General features: G+C 41.9%; 1 protein-coding gene across 1 annotated transcript; it reads right to left on the bottom strand.

Moving 5' to 3' along the window:
* Positions 1–332: 332 nt before the first annotated feature.
* On the bottom strand, positions 333–12,060 carry LOC311129129 (glycine receptor subunit alpha-2-like; the record flags this gene model as incomplete). Its single annotated transcript, XM_084161421.1, has 9 exons — positions 333–614; positions 1,461–1,610; positions 2,700–2,914; positions 3,044–3,187; positions 3,293–3,375; positions 4,610–4,833; positions 6,168–6,235; positions 11,208–11,335; positions 11,993–12,060. 9 exons carry the CDS (start codon positions 12,058–12,060, stop codon positions 333–335), a joined length of 1,362 nt encoding a protein of 453 aa, XP_084017547.1.
* Between the last annotated feature and the right edge of the window lie 13,785 nt (positions 12,061–25,845).

Genomic DNA, 25,845 nt, shown 5'->3' with positions numbered 1-25,845 from the left:
TTTTACATCATTGCTCTGTGCCTTGAGTAGAAACCCATTAGAATCTCCAGGATGCATTAACGCATAGGTACACATCGAAAACATACATCTGTGCCTCACCAATTGTTCACTTGTTCATCTAAAACATGTGCATTAGTCTATTAGATTTTGCATGAACACCTATCAATTATCCCTGAAAGAACACCACCCCCAGCATCACTGTGACTCTCCTCCATGTACAGTCCCACAACATACAGTAGACTCACTGTGCTGTCAAACATTTCTCATTCAGAAAAATGACAGTGAGAGAGAGAGATGAGAGTTCCATAGGTAAAACCTGCAGGGCAGAGTGACTACCCTGACTGCATGCCAATGTCCTCATGCCTGATGACCTTGTATGTTATCCAGTAGAAGATGTTGAAGAGGAGGAAGGCCATAGGGAAGGCTGCTCGGGACACAGTGTCAATCCTCTTGGCTCTGTCCACAAACCTCTTCCTTATCACCTCTTTGTCTTTAGGGGTTGGTGGTGCTGGGCTGGGGTTTGGGACAGCGTTTTTAACAGCCGACCCATCCTTCAGACACTGAGTCATGCCGTAACCAGAGAAATTGAAGCGGCCATCCCTGATGTCGTCATCCTGGTGAAACAAAACAAAGACAATACAGAACCATGGTGAGTATGCTTCTGTTCAATGGAGAGAAAGAGTTTCAGACACACTCCCATGTGCACACACACTATGACATTGTGGTGTATGGCCAGTAGCCATGTACTTGCGTCCTTTTCTTGGCCCGTGACTCAGGTGTTGTACCCTTTACCTGAGGATGCCTCCAGGCGACATCTACGGCTGCTTCATTAACACTGGGGACACAGCTGTCTCCCAGATACAGATACACCCTCCCTACATCCATCCCTCCCTCCCTCTGCTGCAGCAACAACAACAAGCTGACACACTTAGATAACCTTAGATAACCTGACACACTTTGCCTTCAAAATGGCCAACTTGAACTTCAGGCAAAAAGTCTCTGACTGCCCTAAATGTTCATTCAGCCCAGTTTCATCATGTCACACTTCCTTTTGAAAGACACCATTCATATGTTCAGCCATGAGGCCCTGGGATTTGGTCTAGCAGTTACTGGCACCGCCTGCCTTTGGGGCATGTAAGCCTCTGTGAGCATGGGATTGATCGAATCCCGATCCCATGTCGCATTTTCAACACACATTTTCTCCATCTTTCCAGTCTCTCCCCATCTCTTCAATATCAATTTAAAAAATACTAGAGTGGAACTCCCACTCTTTAAAAATGGTTCATGAGTCTTGGCTTTGCAGTGACTGACTGTTCTAAAGGCAATCCCACTGGACACAGACGTCAATTCAACATCTATTCCACGTTGGTTCAATGTAATTTCATTGAAATGGAGTGGAAACAACGTTGATTCAACCAGTGTTTGTCCAGTGGGATGCTCCTCAAGACCAGAGTGTTTACCTTGTGAGTCCGCTTCTGTCTTCGCCTCAAGCGAAGTAAATCCTTCTGTTGCCTGGAGACAAAGTTAACCCCAGCATATTCCAGTAGGGCAGCGAATACAAACAGGAGACACACGGCCATCCAGATATCAATGGCCTTCACATAGGACACCTGTGACAAGAAACACACAAACAGTAGTTTACTGGGACTGATTCATCCTTGTATGTGGTGGCGTCACGATGCATCGTTCAATTAACATTTCAATGGGAATATTATCTTCCCTCATTGTGCTTTGTTATGTTAATCAGAGTTGCTGAAAATTCTAAATCACCATCATTAGAGGGGTGGTATTTGCTAACGAGTGCTTTAAACTTTCAACACTCATGTTGATATGAGTGATTTCAGCGATAGCACTGGAAGGAAATAATTGCTGCTTCAATTACCAAGGTAACATAAAGGAAACAGTAGCAGCTGGACTGAAGCCTTTATCGCCCTGCCGGAGGTGAGATGGAGGCTAGAATCTGAAGGATGCCCTCTTATTCATCATACAATGACCTCGTCTGTCTCTCAAAATGACAGGTAATTTGCATGGAGAGAAAACAACTCAACGTTGTTGAGTGCTCTTTAGGCATATAGAGCTTTTGTTGTTCTGAGTTGGGCCTCTCAAAGTCATCTCTCTAAATATTTATCAGCGTCTCTTTCATGCGGGCCTCTTTGACGTGGCCGGTCCCTCTGTGGTCGTGTGCAGTCCAATGTGTAGGAAAATGATTGATCTTCAAGAGATGACTCACACCGAAGGCCTCTTGCTAGCGTAAGTTTGAATAGCAATTTAGTGTTTGACAGTGTACAGTCGTTGTGTATCCACTCCTGTTTAATTTAGTAATGTTATATCACCACCTAAATCACTATTGTAACAAGTTAAATAGATTTCTAAAATATATTGTGAAAAGGTAATGTTTAATGGTCTTCTCTGTTTTACAACTTATTAATTTAAAAATGAAAGACTTCACAAATGCATTGATATTCGCTTGATATAAATCAATTGATTGCTTATCTATTGCCCTAGGACACTTGAATCAGAACTCAAAATTCAGGGAAGCATGGAATCTTAGGCATATTTACATTTCATGAACAATATTTGATTATGTATGACATCTAACATGAGTAGAAAACGGAAGATTGATTGATCTGAACATGGCCTATTATCCCTCTCTCCTCCATCAGATTGTCCACTCACCCTGCTTGGGTTAACAGGATTACCTTAGGAAGGGAGGCTCGGGAGCCGGAGCTCTGGGTTGTCATGGTGAGCACAGTGGTGATGCCCAGCGCCACCCTGGCGGGCGCGGCGTCCATGTTGATCCAGAAGGAGACCCAGGAGAGGATGACTATGAGGAGGCTGGGGATGTACATCTGGATCAGGTAGTAACCCATCTGTCTCTCCAGGTGGAACTTCACCTCAATGCAGGTGAATTTACCTGGAGAACAAAACACACTGACACCTCAGATCAGGGACGGTGTGGTGAGAGGTGTGGTGTGTGTGCGTGAGAATGTCGGTGTGTATGGTGTGTGTGTGTGTACAGTATGTGTGTGTGTAGTTCTCTGACCGGTGTTGTAGCTTTTGGTACAGTATCCCAGCTCCTTCTCATCTCTCATGATGAACTGGGGGAGGGTCAGCCCTGCAGCCACCTGCACAGGATTTTTGTCCTTGCTCTCCCACTCGAAGATCAAATCATTCATGGTGTAGCCAACTGAGGAATTCATGAATACAGCAAAGATGTTTGAGATGTTATTGCATTTTTACAATCCATATTGCATGTGCTCTACCATGTGGGTTGTAAGGAGCAGTCACTTACAGCTTTCCAGTTGCATGGTACAGATCTGCATGTCCATGGGAAAGTTCTTCAGATCCATCGGACAAGATAGAATGAGTGTCAACCTTTGAGGAAGAGACATGTCAAAGTAAGGAGTCAACTGTGCAAGCATTCTTTGTGAATGTACAAATAAATTATATAAATTCTGTAGATACTGGGATATTACATTATCGTGTTCTATACCTCACTCAACAGATGCATGTAATGGTAAAGCAAAAATCTTACATGGAACCTAATTGTTACTGTTTCAAGTGAGACTTAAATACAAGCTCCCTACAATGTATGCCTATTGTGTACAGTATGTGCCAAACATATGCTCCTCTCCTGCAGTCAATGCTCTTTCTCCTTCCCCTCTGAGAGCCTCCTCCTCCCACACAGCACGTGGGATTCCTTTCAGCAGGTTCTTATCACACTTTCATTACTGGACCGTTATTGCGTCTGAGATGTATTGTCGTCTGCAGTCTGCTCCCTCTCTCATCTCTTCTCTCATGAATGGAGCGAGCGGCTAACCACCTTTCATCTGTTCTCTCAGAACCCCCTGCCTCCCTCCACACCTGGGCTCCCCTGCCTGAATCAGCTCTCCAAATAGACAAAATTGAGAGGCATTATTCCACTGCCTCAAGGTTTAAGTCTGAGGCTGAGTTGTGTGACTGAAGTGATATTGAAATGAAATGTAATGTAAGTGTAGTAGTGATTTTTGTAAGAGGTGGCTATTGCATGAAGGTTACCCATGTCTCATCTACTATGAGTGGGCTGCATCTACTACTCTAAGTGATTCCATCTTACTGATCTCGTGCAACGCTAGGGATGAAGCATATATACTTGTAGCTAATGCCCAATGGAAATGAATAGCCTACATGAGCAGCTTTTTTTCCATACTCCTTCCCTGAACGTATTCTAAACATCTTTGGAGAAAATGTCCCTGTAGCCTTTGGCTACTCTAGTAGTTTGTGTTTCTATGGAGACTCTTAGTGGAGACCATATTGCAGCAAATTCCTCCAGGTGAAGGAATGCTTTATTGAGATGAATCCCATGAAACCAGAGAGGTTGTCTTTGATGTAGAAAGGTGTTTCTTACGAAAGTAATTACATGTGGGTTAAGGGCTTGGAGGTAGACTAACGTTAAAGGGAATCTCTGATTGTCTGCTGAAATCTCACTGGATTTGAATCTTTTATTTGTTTGGATGTTTCCAACAGGACATTTTCAGCATGACCTTGTTCTACATCTTTCCAGCCTATTGCATTTATTTCCCCAAGCAATAGAGTTGAGTCCACCATTCAATGCAGCCCCACATCTGACCTGATACTGTACAGGACGGTACCATCCTTGAAGACCCTCAGGAGCTTGTTGTCTGTGGTGACATCATGGAAGTTGGCGCCTTTCTCATTTGCGAAGAACAGGTCAGGTTTCCAGATAGAATCCAACATGGACGGGTCCAGGTCCAGAGAGGAGTCTGGGTATTTGCTATACGCCAGCCGAGGGTCTCTCCACTTCTGTCGCAGGAAGATGTTCACTCTGTAATCCTTGAGGAAATAGTGAAATTAGCTTTACAACTGCTTTGTTTATCTCCATTAAATATAGAGTACTATACTTTTGATGACCAGAATATGTTGTGTCACACAGTCAGTGAATACAATGACTGGTCACTTACTCATGAAAACATTATTTTGCAATGGACTTTTACATATTTAGAATGATAGCGCTACTAATACAAAACAACATTGTCCTCTTAATATGTAAGCCAAATGCCTGCCTCAGGTTTTTGGTTCCATCGTAGTGACATGCAGTATTACCCCAAGACATTTGGTACTAAGGCGCTAATATTGCACCAATGATATTAATATTAATATCAATAGTAAAATGGTAATAGAATACTGACACTAACTGTGGCACTACCACAACCTTAACTAGAGAAATTGCTCAATTTCTTTTTTACATAGAATTGTAATATGATAAACAATAGCATGAATGAATGGATGCAATACATGGATTTCAATGCATATTTGTACGTTTGTAAATCACCACGCAATACCATCATCTAAAATCCAAATTACAATTTAAGAGTAGATTCAAATTTGTTGAAAGGAGCCATCATCATTTAAGTTTGAAGATGCATTTAGTATTGAATCATGCAGGTTTTAAGAAGCTACATTGATTGCAGATGAACAGATCGTATCAGATGAGATGCCTTTTCTCACCCTCTCAGAACAGACCTATTTGGTAGGCAGCAGTGTATTTGCGGTCAACAGCCTATTGGCGGTCCCAGATGTGTATGCTTATGTGTGAGAAGTTATTGAACAACTGTGAGCAAATGTTTGAAACCCGGCTCAGCTGGCAAAGATTGTCATTGCGATATAGCTATTGAATGGGATCTCAATGCGGATTCCAGGTTTGCTATTGTTTACCCCTTGGGCAGTTGGATGTCTTCAAATATTACACCCAATCAATCTGCTTGAATCTCACACCTACAGCTATTGGCTGCAATTAAAGTGAATTATGTGCTTGCATTCACTGTGTAAATTATTAAAACAGAACTAATCTAACACTTGCACAAGGGAGTGTCATGGGAATAGCAATCCAATATTGCCTTGAGTATAATGGGAAAGATATTTGATTACATTGTGGTGCTCAGTGTCTGTGTGCTATACTTGCCCCCTGGAGTTGCCAATAGACTATGGGGATGGGACAAAGTGAATCATCGCACATGAAGAAGCAAACGTTTTAAACATCCATAAACTAAAAGGAAAATTAGCTCATGAACAGTAAAGAAATTGAATTATTTAAATCTTAAACTCCAGATGAGCAAAACACATTCCAGGCTGTAGATAACATGACCAAGCACAACACTCCAACTCACCATTGTAGTTTCTGCTATAGAACCAAAGCTGTTGATAAATATGTTGCAGGTAACATTAACTGGGGGACCTGTAGGTTGGAGGATAGATAGCACATTGACATGTTTGACAGGGAAGAGGTAAAGCAAGAAGACGTTCGGGACACTTACCATGGTGTTCTCTGTGACCGAGCTGAAACTGTTGGTAAAAATATTGCATATAATGTTTACAGGGGGACCTGTGAAATCGAATGAGAATGAGGTGACAAGAAAAAGTAAATACGTTTTTTAGCCCTTAATTATCATGTGCCATCTTTAGCAAATAGAGGTGAGGAAAATAGTGGTGCAATATCTGTTGGACGTGACTTGAGTGTAATAAATGTATTTTTTTTATGACCTATCTATCACCAAAATATGGGCTATATGTACAGTGGCTTGCGAAAGTATTCACCCCCCTTGGCATTTTTCCTAGTTTGTTGCCTTACAACCTGGAATTAAAATTGATTTTTGGCGGGTTTGTATCATTTGATTTACATAACATGCCTACCACTTTGAAGATGCAAAATATATTTTATTGTGAAACAAACAAGAAATAAGACAAAAAAACAGAAAACTTGAGCGTGCATAACTATTCATCCCCTCAAAGTCAATACCTTGTAGAGCCACCTTTTGCAGCAATTACAGCTGCAAGTCTCTTGGGGTATGTCTATAAGCTTGGCACATCTAGCCAATGGGATTTTTGCCCATTCTTCAAGGCAAAACTGCTCCAGCTCCTTCAAGTTGGATGGGTTCCGCTGGTGTACATCAATCTTTAAGTCATACATTTACATTTAAGTCATTTAGCGACTTACAAATTGGTGCATTCAACTTAGGATAGCCAGTGGGACAACCACCACTGGGGGAGGGGGGGGGGGGGGGGGTGTAGAAGGATTGTGTTGGACTATTCCAGGTATTCCTTAAAGAGGTAGGGTTTCAAGTGTCTCCGGAAAGTGGTCAGAGACTCCGCTGTCCTGGCGTCGTGGGGGAGCTTGTTCCACCATTGGGGTGCCAGAGCAGCGAATAGCTTTGACTGGGCTGAGCGGGAACTGTGCTTCCGTAGAGGTAGGGGGGCTAGCAGGCCAGAGGTGGATGAACGTAGTGCCCTCATTTGGGTGTAAGTTCTGATCAGAGCCTGAAGGTAAGGAGGTGCCGTTCCCCTCACAGCTCCGTAGGTAAGCACCATGGTTTTGTAGTACCACAGATTCTCAATTGGATTGAGGTCTGGGCTTTGACTAGGCCATTCCAAGACATTTCAATGTTTCCCCTTAAACCACTCAAGTGTTGCTTTAGCAGTATGCTTTGGGTCATTGTCCTGCTGGAAGGTGAACCTCTGTCCCAGTCTCAAATCTCTGGAAGACTGAAACAGGTTTCCCTCAAGAATTTCCCTGTATTTAGCGCCATCCATCATTCCTTCAATTCTGACCAGTAACCCAGTCCCTGCCGATGGAAAAACATCCTCACAGCATGATGCTGCCACCACCATGCTTCACTGTGGGGATGGTGTTCTCGGGGTGATGAGAGGTGTTGGGTTTGCGCCAGACATAGCATTTTCCTTGATGGCCAAAAAGCTCAATTTTAGTCTCATCTGACCAGAGTACCTTCTTCCATATGTTTGGGGAGTCTCCCACATGCCTTTTGGCGAACACCAAATGTTTGTTTGCTTATTTTTTTCTTTAAGCAATGGCTTTTTTCTGCCCACTCTTCCGTAAAGCCCAGCTCTGTGGAGTGTACGGCTTAAAGTGGTCCTATGGACAGATACTCCAATCTCCGCTGTGGAGCTTTGCAGCTCCTTCAGGGTTATCTTTGGCCTCTTTGTTGCCTCTCAGATTAATGCCCTCCTTGCCTGGTCCGTGAGTTTTGGTGGGCTGCCCTCTCTTGGCAGGTTTGTTGTGGTGCCATATTCTTTCCATTTTTAAAATAATAATAATAATATGCCATTTAGCAGACGCTTTTATCCAAAGTGACTTACAGTCATGTGTGCATACATTTTTACGTATGGGTGGTCCCGGGGATCGAACCCACTACCCTGGCGTTACAAGCGCCATGCTCTACCAATTGAGCTACAGAGGATTTAATGGTGCTCCGTGGGATGTTCAAAGTTTCAGATATCTTTTTATAACCCAACCCTGATCTGTACTTCTCCACAACTTTGTCCCTGACCTGTTTGGAGAGCTCCTTGGTCTTCATGGTGCCGCTTGCTTGATGGTGCCCCTTTCTTAGTGGTGTTGCAGACTCTGGGGCCTTTCAGAACAGGTGTATATATACTGAGATCATGTTACAGATCATGTGACATTTAGATTGCACACAGGTGGTCTTTATTTAACTAATTATGTGACTTCTGAAGGTAATTGGTTGCACCAGATCTTATTTAGGGGCTTCATAGCAAAGGGGGTGAATACATATGCACGCACTACTTTTCCGTTATTTATTCTTTTGAATTTTTTGAAACAAGTTATTTTTTTCATTTCACTTCACCAATTTGGTGAATGTCCATTACATGAAATCCAAAAAAAATCAATTTACATTACAGGTTGTAATGCAACAAAATAGGAAAAACGCCAAGGGGGATGAAAACTTTTGCAAGCCACTGTATTTCTGTCAACATAAACAAGGTATGTTGTTCTCCAAAGTACACCATGCAAGTCATAAAGCCACAGATAGTGGTTGACTAATCTCATCACAGCAGGCCTGCTACAGTAATAAGAGCAGGTTAAAAATGGCGGGATCAACTCCAATATTCAACAAACAATGGTATCATTCAGAAATACTGACTTACTTCAAAAGTATGTTGCCTGGTAAGTGGGGCTAGTCATTGAATACATCAATAAGGATGACAAGGAATGTTTTACTGGATGGGGTTAAAGGACAGACAAATAAAAACGAATGCCGAAAGACACACCGAGAGACACACGTTGACACACATACACACTCAATGGCATTACAAACAGTGGCACATGCAAACGCAGAACAGTTCATTTAGTGTTACAGGCATTATGCTGCTATCTTTGAGGAGTGGTGGCAGAATGACTGGTAAATGCATTAGCAGTGGAAAAGCAAAATCAGGATTAGACACTTTCTATCCAAGACAGTAACAATGTCTTGAGAAAAAACAATTGTGTCAGCTGGAGAGAGAGAGAGCCTTACAATGGGTGGGTCGGTCGGTCGTGCATTTTGTAAGAAATAGTAAACCCTATGTCATCTCAACGCCCTTCACTGACGTGAGTTCTCCTAGCAGGCTCAGACAACGTTGACCCTTTAAAGCAGCGCCAAATCTTGGTCTCTGTGTTAATTTAAGATGTGAGCACAGTGCCCTTCCCGTGTGTATTCCTCATCAATATTCCATGTGACGTGGTGGTATTAATATTTGCCTCCGTTTGTAGTCGGGCAACTACATTTAATGTCAGTAACATAATTTTTGTACGGAATAACTCTGCACAACAACCTCGGCAAGGAAATGTAGGTCAGGCTCCAGCAGCACTGTGGGGTATAGTTGTGACACAGTATGGTTTGTAAGTGATAAACTAGCATCATCTATGTGTATCCCTGTATACTGTACATGGATGTGCAAATGTACTGTAAGTATGGGGGGTGGGGTGTGTGTGTGTGTGTGTGTGTGTGTGTGTGTGTGTGTGTGTGTGTGTGTGTGTGTGTGTGTGTGTGTGTGTGTGCATGCATGTGTTTTGTGGTATTACACCTCATTAGACTGGAATACTCTATCCGCCAGAGACTCTATCCATCATCAATGTACCAGACAAGGTAAGATCGTGTTTTTCACTCCAGCCTTTTTATCACCTCTACTCCAGAATTCTCCCATGTCCATATACTGATTCAAATTGTTTCTGCTTTTCAGAACAGACAACTCTTCCCCTGATCTTAAGTCCATTTCTGAGGTCTTGTCTACACTTGTTTTCCATTCTCCCAGACGGAGTGGATAGATCTGGGCCAGTGTTTCTGGGTTGAGGCTGAGTCTTGCTGACCAATCTCAGACTGTTTCCTGTGCTACTCTCCTCACGGTGGCCTTCTCTCCAGCATGGTTCCACCACTAGTCTCCCAGCCCTCCTGACCCAGCCTGGGGTCTGCCTGCCTCCCTGTCTGGGGTGTGCCCCTACCTGCCTGCCGTTGACGTTTATTGTCATTAATCTTGCCATGGAGGCAGAACTGAGCGATTTCCGCTAGATGGGCCAACTGCAAAGTCAAAATTGGCTATATTGTAAAATTCATGAAAACAAAAATTAGCTTTTTGGTCTTAATTTAAGGTTAGGGTTAGGCATTAGGCTTAGCAGTGTGGTTAAGGTGTAAATTAATTGTATGACTTTGTGGCTGTGCTACAAAGCCCCACCAATGAGTTCCCTTCCCTCTCCTTACTCAGCTCCATCACAGTGACATATGCTGTGTCTCTCCCCCTCACCACAACACAACAATAGAGGAACTCAACAGCCAGCAGTCTAGCCAGAGGGAACCCATCCATCATCTGTGGCTGTCACTGTGGCACCACTGTTGACTTGGGGCCAACATCTATAACTTTAAGCTCATTATTGTTTTTCTAGTGTTGAATACTGATGGTAAATATAGCTGTTGCACACTATAAATGACAATTGAAGAAATAGCTATAGCTATTGGGTGTTGTGATGGTGGGCTGAGATACAAAACTATTTATCTAGCCTACTGCTTGGTTCTGTTGTGAGCCCTTCATGTTCGATATCTCAATCCCATAAATCCTACAGGGATGATGATGTCACTGTCTACAGGCATGATTGATAGCCATTCTTCTTTAAATCAGTAAGGGGTGGATTTGCTCAATAGACAAGTACATAATTCATGTTCATAATGGGCCTTATTGACTATTGAGGGGGTGTTAAGTTGAGAATGTATACACCTACATCATATGTAAGGGATGTCAATACTTTAGTAATATAGATATAGCCATATACTGTAGGTGGATACACTGATATCCCAGATGCATTTTATGCGAAGGTTTTGTAATCCACACTAAACAACTCATAAGAAAGTCAAATAAAAACCAACCTTTGAAGTTCGGTCTTATTCGTGCATCATAACCTGATGTTCTACCCATCAATGAGTCCAGAAAGTCTGAGGGAGACAAGTTAGTAGTAGATCCTGATCTGGATTCATGCTCCTTGGCATCCACCACCCTGTGAGAAACAAAGGAAAAACACCTACTTACTTGGTCAGAAGTCACAAGTGTGGTGAAAACATTTCTACTTAAACAACCAAATATGATCCTGATCTGAATAGGCATGCAGAGAAACACAAATGCGATTCAAATGATATGATTAGGAAGGATTCCAATAGTGTGGAACACCTTGGCAGACAAGGTGTGCTATAAGCTTATTATCACTGTAATGGAGAATTGGCATCGTGACTCTCCTCATTGTGTACATATAGGCTATGCACATTTTGAATTAAATCACTCCGGCATAGGCTACTATAATTTCACGTTTTGACAACGCCCACAGAGTTAGAGGCAGTGATTAACTTTGCAAAATAGGCTACACATCCTAAGCTATATTTTCAGACCACTGACTGAACATTAAAGTTTTATGATTTCTACCTTCCATTAATAACATTGGAACTTTGAGGTCCATGAGGAAAGAATGTGTTCATTTTTAGGTAGGTTCAAAATCAAATTCCTAAACTTTGTTTTAATGGCAACGCACTTTGCCTTTTCAAGCAATTAACATTACAGTTGAATAGGCTACATATACATACATCCAAGAAAGTATCTCATTCTATTTGGAATAGTTTTATTTGTTTATGTTAAATGGCCAATAAAGTAGCCATTCACCTACCTGCTGTTGTTGGTCTCCATTAAACATGCAAATAAAGCAGTCAAGACTTTGATAAAGGGGCGATTCATTCCTCTAGATTTTTTTATTTCTTCACTTCTTTATTTCTTCCATATGTGAATGTTGGTCAAACACACAATCCAAGCAGTAGTATCGCTTTATTTCTGACCAAAGCGCGGTTGGGTGTTCTCGTGGCACACAGAGAATACGCAGGTGGCATTCCAGTCCGTAGGATCATAGTTTAGTTTGATGAAACACTGATTCCCTGGTGCGGTATTGTTGTTGATAATCTGTAAAGAATCATACATTCTGAGCCATTGCCACCAAAAAATAACCTGTAGAAAAAACGTCGTGAGGTGACACAATTCGCCAAGCCGTGGAATATGGAGCCTTCAAGGAGACGTTCTTACTTTCATTCAAAAACTCACTGAACAGATGTCTGTTCTCTAAAACATATAGCGATGTTGAAGCATAATGTTTCCTTGCGATGAAGATGGTCCACTGCTGGAATGAGAGACAAGTGGACGCCTCTTCAGATTCAGCACTTGGATAGCTCCCGTTTCCTTTGTGCGCAAGCGCACAATTAAGAACTGGAGGACGCGAGGTGATTTTCAATATGTCATATAAATGAGGAATAGAACCTTTTAAAAAGTATTTTCAAACTAGCCATGTTTATGGTCCAAACTCCTGTATTTCGAGTAAGATTCTCTTGAAAGCTGTCCATAAATAGGTATGGATATGGAAGTGCTCAGGTCAGAAGGGACTGCACACAGATGTTGTGTGCCAGAACATCTTGTTGCCAGACAATAGTTTTCTAGAATGTTTCATCACCTGACACTTGCTGGCTGGCTGGCTGCAACCTGGTCTTAGAGCACTTCGTATTATTGTGTAAGTAAAGACACTCCATTTAGTATGATATGTTAGGTTTCATATAGTATGTATTAATATGTAGATGTCCATCACCCATTTCGTATGATATTATATGAATTACAATTCGTATTATATGTTAAGAATTTGCTAAATGTACTATATGTTACGAATTTGCTAAATGTACGATATGTTACGAATTGTAGTTAGCTGGCTAACGTTAGCAAGCAGTTATCAACAGATAGTTTGTTGATAGTATAACCATCTGTAGATCACCTATATGGGACTATCCAAATAAAGTGTGACCCAAATTACTGTTTTCCAATGGAGACACATATACTGCAATTAACCACCTAGAAAAGAGAGGAAAAACAGCATCCTCTGTGAGCAGTAACAGGTGCACTAACAACCTTTGGTTTGGTGCTGCAAAACCATTTTAGACGGCAGAGTCTAAATGGATTGCACTATAAACCAGGCGATGTAAAACCTTCAATCCCCATAGAGCAGCAAGCAACAGCGGCCAATCTAATTTACATTACATTTTAGTCATTTAGCAGACGCTCTTATCCAGAGCGACTTACAGTTAGTGAGTGCATACATTTTTCATACTGGGCAGTTTTTTCGTATCTGGGCAGTTTTATGAAAGAGAGGCTTGTCATGCATTGTGCCATTATTTTAATGGTTATAGGAAGTCCTGGGTGAGTGAAAGAGAGCTCTAGTCGGGGGATTAGGGTGTTTTATTATTGTTAAACCCACAGATGGATACATCTCTCTTTCCCTTTGGCGACGTGCAGAATGGAATTTCACTTCCTTAATTATCTTATGGTTATCTGACCCACCTGCCCAAAGTCCTTACTGATGGGATCTAATGACCAGTTGGAGTGGGGGCTGGAGGTTTGAACATAGTCAAGCCAATTGTAGCTGTCTTTGAGATGGACTCGGAGTGACCACGGACAAGGTCAGTGTGTCTTGATCCTCTATACCCTGTCTCATTACTCATACATCATACATCCTGTCTGGGTTTATTTAATGAGATATGGGAAGAGTTTCTGGTTGATCTGTGAAACCTTCTCTAAGATGATGTTTGCTAAGATGAGGGTTTCTCAATAGGGATGTTAAGAGATTTTTACTGGGATCTGAGGCAAGATATGTTTTGAATGGTATTTGTGTTGTACAAAACTCTTCTTATTTACATAAAAGGGTATGGGAACTATTGCAGCTCATTACAATAGGTCAAGGCTAGTTTAATTAAGATTGGGAAACCCCCCCCCGGGTGCACATTTTGGTTTTTGCCCTAGCACTACATAGCTGATTCAAATTACCAACTCATCATCAAGCTTTGATCGTTTGAATCAGCTGTGTAGTGCTAAGTAAAAAAAAAAAAAAACATGCACCCAGGGGGGGCCCCAGGACCGACTTTGGGAAACCCTGACCTAGGTGATTCAATATTGGTCTGATGACTCAAAACATACTAAATTTTTTCCTCAAAATGTTCTCACTTGAAATATTACTTTTGTAATGGCTGTGACTGGACTGTTTATGTATTTTATACTCTGTTGTGCAAATAAAACTGATTCATCCATTGAAAGTCTCTTTACCTTTCGGTGCCGTTGGGGAATAGAGCATGTCAATTCGCAGGCGCTCTAATGAAAAAGCAATGATACACCTCAAACCAGAGCAAGTCATACATCCTGTACCATGAGATCCAATGTGACACTTGCAATTTGGTTCATAGAATTAAACAGGGGAGGAGGATGGAGTGGATTATTTCCTCCTGGGCCTCAGACAGTCTCTCACAGCAGAGCAGCACAGCAGAGGAGATGGAAGCTGAGCCAGTCAGTAACAGAGTGCCAGACTGAGGAGTAATATTGCCCCAGAGCATGTCACAGCATTCAGCCATGTGTTGTACCAAGAAGTAATCTCACAGCCTATGGATGGCTCGACATGAATGACAGAGAGACTTTTTCACATTGTTGTTGTGTCTCCTTGTGTGCTCTCCAGTCTTCCCAAGTGGAATGAACATCATTCATGCATTTGGACCATGATGATAAGGTACTTGCAGCCTCCTAAATGGCTTACACAGTTTGAATTGAGGACAGGTCCATGCTCTTATATAAATACTTAAGAAATGAGCTATGCTAAATATCTAAATCTGATTCGATATGTCAATCTCATTCTGTGTGTGTGTGTGTGTGAGTGCATGCGTCTCTCTGTCAGTCAGTCAGTTATCCCCTTATCCCCTGCCTCCCTCTGGGTGGCCAACCTTTCAGCATTTACAGTGATGTGCCTCTGAAATCTGTTTCCAGGGCAACCGGGGCACCAAATACATTCCCAGAGGCATCTTGCTGGTGTGTCTTTTGTTTATACTATTCATATCTGAGGGACAATTTATCCACTCCTACTTACAATATATGAATATGCTAACTGAAAAAGACGGTGAATGACAAAGGGAAAATATATTCAGTGACAAACGATTTTCTAAAAGATTAATTGAATAACCTCACATTGTCCTTATTAATACATGCTGTTTTATCCAACCTGGACTCAGGGGTAGATGTAACATAGTAAAAGTAAATCTGTCTCCCTTCATTTAGTATGATATGTTACGTTTCATATGGTATGTATTACTTTGTAGATGTCCATCATTCATTTTGTATGATATGTTACAAATTACAGTTTGTTTGATATGTTACCAATTGCAATTCGTAGAATGTGTTACGTATTTGCAATTCATACAATATGTTACGAATTTGCAACATGTATGATATATTACGAATTCCAATTTCTTGTGGGTAACGTTAGCTAGTGTTAGGGTAAGGCTTGAGTTTAGGGTTAGGGTTAGTGGATAGTTAGTGGAAATGTTGTTGACAGTTATTGAACATCTACAAAACATCTACTTGGGACTAGCCAAATAAAGTGTTACCGTCATTTGATATGATTTAAGATATTTCTTCACAAGGAAATTACTCTATGTACTCTAAATATAGCATTTTATCAAATTGATTGCAATGTTAAATACGTTATCCATCATCTGTTAATTGCACCGTCTTAATCAAATTCGCTCTGGTTTGCATAGTTGGGTAAAAGGACATCCAGGATCTGAATAATGAATAAGTGAATGTGTTAGCTCAATCACTGTTCTCCAGTGCACCAATATAGTATGCCCAGGTTGATGAGCTATTATGAGGGAACAGGCTGTCACTGCGGGGCATGTCCACTTGATGGCTGTGGCTTTAAATCGACATGACATTATCTTCAGAAGAACATACTTGAGGCAGTCACCTGCTGAAAGCCTCTACTCTCTCCCCAGTCAGGGTGAAGCAGTTCCATCGACCCTCTCCAATAAGCAGAGAGAGAGAGAGAGACACAGAGAGAGGGAGATAGAGAGAACACAGACTGAGGGAGAGAGATAGAAAGGGAAAGCAGAGAGAGAAAGAGGGAAGCAGAGAGACAGAGAGAGAAATAGAAAGAGAGAGCGAGCGAGAGATTGGGTGGAGAAGAGAGACAGAGAGGAGAGAGAAAGAGAGAAATAGAGAGAGAAGAGAGAGAGATAAAGCTGGGCTAGGGAGCTCACCTGGAAACAACAAGCAGGCTTGAGCCTCCCTGATGCTCATGTTCAGTGGAGTGGAGCATCAAGCGTTGGGGAGTATCCATTGCACCATCGATCCCTTGTATTTTTATCCCACTTAATGACTTTCTCCCTCTATCATTCATCCCATGGATTTAAACAAAGAGAAGAGATGAGGTGGATTGTCATTGGTGGTTATAGCTATATTGTGGTGGGCTTTACTAACTGGAAAGAGGAAACATACAAAGATTTAATTAGAGGATTCATGAGGAGAGGGGATGGGTTGTGAATTCTACACAGAGACAACATCACTCAATAACATCCCTGATCGTTTTCTCATAGTAAAGTAATGTGAAGCTATTTTGCAGAATCTTACCATATCCACTGAAGATGACAAACACAATATGAAAAGACAGGGGCCCTGGTTTCACTGTGGAGATATGGAGCTTCCATGGGCTTTCTAATATATAACAATAATATATATGCCATTTAACAGACGCTTTTATCCAAAGCGGCATAAGGGTCTATCGGAGTACCAAATGTATACGCATACGCACAGCAGTGTTCTAGAATATTGGACCATTGGCTTTCATACTTTTGGAATTTTCTCAGCGCAGCTCAAGCAATTTCTCCAACTGTCATCACTTTTAAATGAATAGAGGACGCGTACCAGAGACGCATTGGTTGGGAATTTTTTTATTTATTTTTATTTATTTTTTTGTCATTTAGCAGACGCTCTTATCCAGAGCGACTTACATTAGCAATTAGGGTTAAGTGCCTTGCTCAAGGGCACATCGACAGATTTTTCACCTAGTCGGCTCGGGGATTAGAACCAGCGACCTTTCGGTTACTGGCACAACGCTCTTAACCACTAAGCTACCTGCCGCCACATTGTGGGGAGGTGCGCGTTCGGACTGTGCGTCACCCATGGATGGTGGTCTCAGAGCTGCATAGCTCTACCAACTGAGCTACAGAGGACCGCTTTCTGAGCGAGCAGACAGTCTGTGCTGTGCATGGTGGATCCAGGTTGAGTGACCCCCTCAGGGCCTATATGAGGATGCTGATCTCAGGGTCATCTCTCCCCCTAGGGCAGGTGAGGAGCGGGGGACTGGTGAGGAGCCCACCTGTCAATCACAGCCCTCCCCTCCCCATCAGTGGGACCAACCTGGCAGTCCCTCAGCCTTCCTTTCTCCATCACTGAGCACTGAAACCCCACTGATCCCCAGTCTAGACCCTCAGTAGGCTCCACGCTCCATACTCACTCTGGTCAGTCACAACAAAGCCCTCCCCTGTCTGTTTGTCTATCTGTGTGATTACAGTGTCTCTGTAGCAAGGGCTTACTGAGCTGAGCTCCCATGCCATTAGGGGCTATATGGAATAAGACGGAGCACAAAAATACAAGGTAAACAATGTTATTGGGATTCATGTGGTAGAAGGGGCACACACATTGAATTGAGTGTATTGCCTGTCTGTTCTCCAAAAGTAATTTGGGGTTACCTGTTGATACAGAGTCCATTGCATGGATTAGTTTACCTGCATGCCTCATTGCCTCTCCTGTCTATGTCACGACTTCCGCCGAGGCTGCCTCCCCTCCTTGTTCGGGCAGGCTTCGGCGTTCGTCATCACCGGCCTACTAGCCACTGCCGCTCCATATATCATCATTCCATTTGACTTGTCTTGTCAATTACACACACCTGGTTCATATCCCCTCATTAGTCCGTGTATAAATGTTCCCTCTGCCCCCTTGTCCTTGTGGGTGATTGTTTTATGTGAGTTGAGTGTAGCTCAGTGGAGCTACTCGTACCTTGTATTGCCGGGGTAGATTCTTTCCCCTGCGCCTGTATTTTGTTGTCGCTATCCAGCGCAACTGTGTACGATGGAATAAACTCTGTATTCGGTGATTTGCCCTCCTGCGCCTGACTCCTTCTAATCACACTCATCACAGTCTAAGGTTGGAATCTCTAGATGCAGTCACCCAAAACCAAAAGGCAGACACACTCCATTTCTCTTGTCTAACGTCTGCTTGATGCTGACACTGGCTCACAATTCATCTATTTCTGGCTGGCAGGCTTGTCTCACTGAGCAATGTCACTGGAGCTGTACATGGCTGTCAGAAGGATGAAGGGGGAGATTGAAGATTGAGCACAATTCTCAATTGCTTAACTTGTTTACATCAGCTCTCCCCTCATTGGAGCTTAGCAATATGTTAAAGGCCCAATTACCAACAAGACGGAGACTGACAAAGGAAGTTCACTTATTTTCATGTTCTTAAAATATATTTTATTTGAGTCTCATCTCAAATATTCAGCGGCTTGTGTAGGATTTTACTGTGTGTTGAGATTCCAACCCAGTTTGACTCATATTCCATATCTCTGGTTGGATATTCCCTGTGGTAAGGAATGTTGGCTGATGCAACTGCTTGTTACATCCGCTGTGGTGTGTCAGAGGAAGCTGGGAAATTCCTCCCTTGATAGTTGCTGTCACTCTATTTCAGCAGTTCTCAAACCTCTCCTCGGGGACCCCCAGAAGTTTCACAATTTTGTTGTAGCCCTGAACTAACTCACCTGATTAACCTAGTCAAGGGCTTGATGACTAGTTGACATATTGAATCAGGTGTGCTAGCTGTGGAATAGTTAAAATACATGGAATTGTCGGGTTTACCTGAGGAGAGGTTTCAGAACACCTGCTCTATTTTATAGTGGAGCCAGGGGCTATAAAAAGTATGTATGTGCAAGAAGTATATATATGGGCTGTAAACACATAATACAGCACATGATGTGCTTGCACAAAACACTGTTTCATAAAAGTGATTAGCATGCATTCTGTCAAATAGAAGGCTATGCTTAAGATGACTGACTGTCAGACACTGAATATGCTCCCATACATAGAGTAGGGTTTAAGTAAGGGTTGCGGCTATATGCGGTATTAAGAAACTGAACTAATGCGTAAAATCAATTTGTACCTGCACTGATATTATGCTGTATGTCACTAATGCTATATTACACAATATCATCATCATTCATGGTTGTATTTTATTAATGTATATTAAATTAATGTATAATGCTGAGTCCTGTATAGGGGTTTAAACTAATTGCAGTAACAGGGCCAACACTGCTTTCATTATTCAACATCAGTGTCTGGCGTCCTCACTTGTCATGTTTTCCTGCCCACATGTCATGTTTGTCATGGTGAGAACAGTCAAACAATGACTCATCCTGCTATATTAATCTAACAAACTGCATTTAATTGACAAAACTCTGCGAGAATGCATGATAAATAGATCAGACATGTTATGCAGACCAGGCAGAGGATTCTCTACGTATTTTACTCATTATTCTAACAAGATTCTAACAAGATGGCGCAGTATTTTGCAGTATTTTTTTTGTGTGTGTGTTATTTCTTACATTACTAGCCCAGAACTTTTGTATATCAGAGCGACGGTAACTCACCAGCATTACAACCAGGAATACAACTTTCCCGAATTGGATCCTTTGTTCGTACCCCCCAGGGCAATTGAACTTATCCCAGAGGCTCGGGATATACTGTCCCCGTCCATACACCCAGCTGGGTTCTCAGTTCATCGTGCAGACAAGAATAAAGAACTCTCCGGGAAGAAGAAAGGCGGGGGTGTATGTTTCATGATTAACTACTCATGGTGTGATTGTAACCCCTCATAGCCTGGTTCCTCTCTAGGTTTCTTCCTAGGTTTTCGCCTTTCTAGGGAGTTTTTCCTAGCCACCGTGCTTCTACACCTGCATTACTAGCTGTTTGGGGTTTTAGGCTGGGTTTCTGTACAGCACTTCGAGATATTAGCTGATGTAAGAAGGGCTATATAAAATAAAATTGTAAATTGATTGATAACATACAGAAACTCAAGTCCTTTTACAGAAACTCAAGTTATTTTATATTGTAGATTCTTCAAATAGCCACCCTTTGCCTTGATGACAGCTTTGCACACTCTTGGCATTCTCTCAACCAGCTTCACATGGAATGCTTTTCCAACAGTCTTGAAGGAGTTCCCACATATGCTGAGCACTTATTGGCTGATTTTCCTTCACTCTGCGGTCCGACTCATCCCAAACCATCTCAATTTGTTTGAGGTCAGGGGATTGTGGAGGCCAGGTCATCTGATGCAGCACCCAGATGGGATGGCGTATCGCTGCAGAATGCTGTGGTAGCCATGCTGGTTAAGTGTGCCTTGAATTCTAAATAGATCACCGACAGTGTCACCAGCAAAGCACCCCCACACCATAACACCTCCTCCTCCATGCTTTACGGTGGGAAATACACATGCAGAGATCATCCGTTCACCCACACCGCGTCTCACAAAGACAAGGCGGTTGGAACCAAAAGTCTCCAATTTGGACTCCAGACCAAAGGACACATTTCCACCGGTCTAATGTCCATTGCTCGTGTTTCTTGGCCCAATCAAGTCCTTTCTTCTTATTGGTGTCCTTTATTAGTGGTTTCTTTGCAGCAATTCAACCATGAAGGCCTGATTCACATAGTCTCCTATGAACAGTTTATGTTGAGATGTGTATGTTACTTGAACTCTGTTAAGCATTTATTTGGGCTGCAATTTCTGAAGCTGGTAACTCTAATGAACTTATCCTCTGCAGCAGAGGTAACGCTGGGTCTTCCATTCCTGTGGCGGTCCTCATGAGAGCAAGTTTCATCATAGCGCTTGATGGTTTTTGCGACTGCACTTGAAGAAACTTTCAAAGTTCTTGAAATGTTCCGTATTGACTAACCTTCATGTCTTAAAGTAATGATGGACTGTCGTTTCTCTTTGATTATTTGAGCTGTTCTTGCCATAATATGGACTTGGTCTTTTACCAAATAGGGCTATCTTCTGTATCCAGGTGACTACCTCATCAAATCAAATCAAATCAAATTGTATTTGTCACATACACGTGTTTAGCAGATGTTATAGCGGGTGTAGCGAAATGCTTGTGCTTCTAGCTCCGACAGTGCAGTAATATCTAACAAGTGATATCTAACAATTTCACAACATATACCCAATACACACAAAACTAGTAAGGAATGGGATTTAAGAATATATACATATTGAAGCTGGTTGAGAGAATGCCAAGAGTGTGCAAAGCTGTCATCAAAGCAAAGGGTGGCTAACACTTTTTTGGTTACTATATGATTCCATATGTGTTATTTCATAGTTTTGATGTCTTCACTGTTATTCTACAATGTGGAAAATAGTAAAACAATTAAGAAAAACCCTTGAATGAGTAGGTGTTCTAAAACTTTTGACCGGTAGTGTACATAGACATGGAATCACTGGCCACTTTAATAATGGAACACTAGTCACTTTAATAATGTTTACATACTGCTTTACTAATCTCATATGTACTAATCTCATATGTATGTTAGTCAATGCCACTTCGACATTGCTCGTCCTAATATTGATATATTTCTTAATTCCATTCTTTTACTTTTAGATTTGTGTATTGTTGTGAATAGTTAGAAACTACTGCACTGTTGGAGCTAGGAACACAAGCATTTCGCTACACCCGCAATAACATCTGCTAAATATCTGTATGTGACCAATAAAATGTGATTTGATTTGATTTTCTCGTCAATTGAACCCCTTCATGATCAGTATCTTTATTTTTATTCTACTGCAAAAACAATCCTGATTCACCTTCATATCTAATCACTAAATTTAAACAAAGTTTAAAAAGCACCTCCACAAAGTACAGGAGCTACATTGGAATGTACACTATATATACAAAAGTATGTGGACACCCCTTTAAATGATTGGATTCGGCTATTTCAGCCACACCCGTTGCGGACAGGTGTATAAAATTGTGCACACAGCCATGCAATCTCTATAGACAAACATTGGCAGTAGAATGGCCTTACTGAAGAGCTCAGTGACTTTCAACGTGGCACCGTCATAGGATGCCACCTTTCCAACAAGTCAGTTCGTCAAATTTCTGCCCTGCTAGAGATGCCCCGGTCAACTGTAAGTGCTGTTATTGTGAAGTGGAAACGTCTAGGAGCAACAAACACTCAGCCGCAAAGTGGTAGGCCACAAAAGCTCACAGAACGGGACCGCCGAGTGTTGAAGCGCGTAGTGCGTAAAAATCGTCTATCCTCAGACGCAACACTCACTACCAAGTTCCAAACTGCCTCTGGAAGGAACGTCAGCACAATAACTGTTAGTTGGGAGCTTCATGAAATGGGTTTCCATGGCCGAGCAGCCGCACACAAGCCTAAGATCACAATGCCAAGCGTTGGCTGGAGTGGTGTAAAGCTCACCGCCATTGGACTCTGGAGCAGTGGAAACACGTTCTCTGGAGTGATGAATCACACTTCACCATCTGGCAGTCCGACGGACGAATCTGGGTTTGGCGGATGCCGGTAGAACGCTACCTGCCCGAATGCATAGTGCCAACTGTGAAGTTTGTTGGAGGAATAATGGTCTGGGCCTGTTTTTCATGGTTCGGGCTAGGCCCCTTAGTTCCAGTGAAGGGAAATCTTAACACTACAGCATACAATGACATTCTAGATGATTCTGTGCTTCCAACTTTGTGGCAACAGTTTGGGGAAGGTACTTTCCTCTTTCAGCATGACAATGCCCCCGTGCACAAAGCGAGGTCCATACAGAAATGGTTTGTTGAGATCGGTGTGGAAGAACTTCACTGGCCTGCACAGAGCCCTGACCTCAACCCCATCGAACACCTTTGGGATGAATTGGAACCCCGACTGCGAGCCAGGCCTAATCGCCCAACATCAGTGCCCGACCTCACTAATGCTCTTGTGGCTGAATGCAAGCAAGTCCCCACAGCAATGTTCCAACATCTAGTGGAAAGACTTCCCAGAAGAGTGGAGGCTGTTATAGCAGCAAAGGGGGGACCAACTCCATATAATGCCCATGATTTTGGAGTGAGATGTTTGACGAGCAGGTATCCACTTACCTTTGGTATGTAGTGTATTATTACTTGACAAACAATTGTAAGCCTCACTAACTTTATCGCTACATAATTATTATAAGCTTGAAATGTTGCAAGTTAAATTGGCTGCAAATGTATTCCTTTGTGTGAATAAAATGTGTCTTGAAAGCACCAGTCTTTAATGATACGAAATATATTGAAAACCTACATTTTGAAAACCAATTCCAGAGCCATGCAGCTACTGAATACACAATTATTACATAGATAGAAAATTGGTGAGTCTTACAGTGACTTGTCTTTGAAGTAAAGATAGTCTCCCCCTATGAAAACAAGCACCTCCAGGTACCAATTTGACAGCAGGTAATTACCAATTCATTTAACTTACCACCTAGTTTCCTATGAAATGCCAGGTAAATACTAATGGACACATACGGTGTGTTGTGAGATGGCAGGTACTGTAATTCCTGGGCTGTGGGGCCTGGGCTGTGGGGAGCCCAGTGACGTGGTATGTTGAAGGGTAGGATCTGACAGGACATTGATCTAGTCTATCAGGCCAGGTCCAGGAGACAGCCAGGTGAGCTCTGATTACTGAAGGAGAGGTTGCTATGCTTGGCTTCACTCCACAGAGTTGGGACTAGCCACTGGTCAGTGCCAATGAATAACTGAATATATCTGTGGAATCATTTTCTTTACTTTAAATGTATAAGTCCTGGAGTTTTAGTTTGGATAATATTATCACTTTTCTCTATTTTCATTTCTCTAAAGTTACTGTCAATCAATCAAGTCAAATCAAATGTATTTATAAAGCCCTTTTTACATCAGCAGATCAATCAGTAAGATACAGTATCTATATGAAGACATATGTCTACACTATATTACTTCATTGTATTCTGGTCTTGAAGAGGAATTAAGATAATTTATTATTTTCATAAGAGCACAGTTATTTTACCAATAGCTGTTGTGTGTCTGTGGAAAGCTTCAGTATCCCTTAGGGGAAAACCACATGAATTTCACATGTGACCACGTGATCTCGTGTGATCTCATGTGAAGTTAATATGATAACGTGACAACATGTGAAGCAACATGTGACAGCAATTGAATCAACATGTGATAACATAAAATTACACGTGACAACATGTGAGCACATGTGAGAACATGATCTCATATGAAATGTATGTGAAATACAGTAAATGTGACAACATGGGGATGCAAAATTTCAACATGTGACAACATTTGAGCACGTGAAAACCCAGGTGTCACCACAGCATCTATTTTCTGTGATTTACATTCCATTTCTGCGGTACAATTAATAACCATGGCTATGAACGCTAGGAAACCAACCTTACTGAAGCACCTGTTATTCCTATCACTCTCTATTGACCTCTGCCTACTTACAGGGATCCTCTTAGGATCCCTCGCCCTGTACCCATCCTCCTCTACTACTCTCTTCACTGCCTCAGCATACAACACCTTCTGTACTACTCGGATCCTGGCAACCTCAACCTGCCTTTCTCTCACAGGAAGCTTCTGATCTCCAGCACCATGGGTACCCCTACAGTTCACACGCACAACTTTTTCCAAAGATACTACACATTCCTTTGTCTCATGCCCTCCTGTACACTTCTCACATCTAGGAATCTCCCTCCTACACACTGCTGCAACATGACCATAAGCTTGGCACCTAAAACACCGTAATGGGTTCAGGGCAAAAGCTCTTACAGGATAACTGACACATCCTACAGTAACTTGACTTTGTTGGGTAAAGACTCTGCATCAAAACTCAGCAGGACAGACAGTGTCTTTTCTGTTTCCAAAAAGTCTGTAGCATTCCCCTAAACATTCATTACTTATAATACATATCTGCACTGAACAAAAGAGTGCCATCTGCACTGCTATTTTAGTTAACAGTTATTCTGACTATTCTCTCATCATTGATTTTATTTACTTATTTCAGCAATTTGTGGGTTTTCTGTATAGTTGTTTAATGGTGGTGGGGCATAATCTGTTTTAATGTTACTCCTGAATCTCTATTACAAATATAATAGTTTTTCTTTTGTGTATTTTAAACAAAACTGTGATTGACTTTGAAGTCAAAGTATACGAATACAGTTGAAATCTGTTCTAGACACAGACATGGTGGTGTAGCAGGAAAATCAGAATGCTGTGAACCAAGCGGTTGTGAGTTCAAATCCCAGGTAAGGACATGTTGAATAATAAACAATGTAGTCAAATATGTAAGTTGAAAACACTATGTTAAAAGCACTGTGTGTGTATTTTGACAAATTTTTGTTAGCAGGGCATCACCTGTTAAATCTCATATGAAATCTCAGTATGAAAAAAATAAAATAATGTATACACTCACTAACTACTGTAAGTCGCTCTGGATAAGAGCGTCTGCTACATGACTAAAATGTAAAAAATGTAAACATTTGAATCCACATGTGAAAGGTTACGCGATCACGTGAAAATCCACATGTGCAAAACATGTGGAAATGTCACATGAAATCATG

Source organism: Coregonus lavaretus (assembly GCF_964263955.1).
Source record: "Coregonus lavaretus genome assembly, chromosome: 5".
Lineage (NCBI taxonomy): Eukaryota > Metazoa > Chordata > Actinopteri > Salmoniformes > Salmonidae > Coregonus > Coregonus lavaretus.
This window is presented reverse-complemented; position numbering and strand designations above follow the sequence as displayed.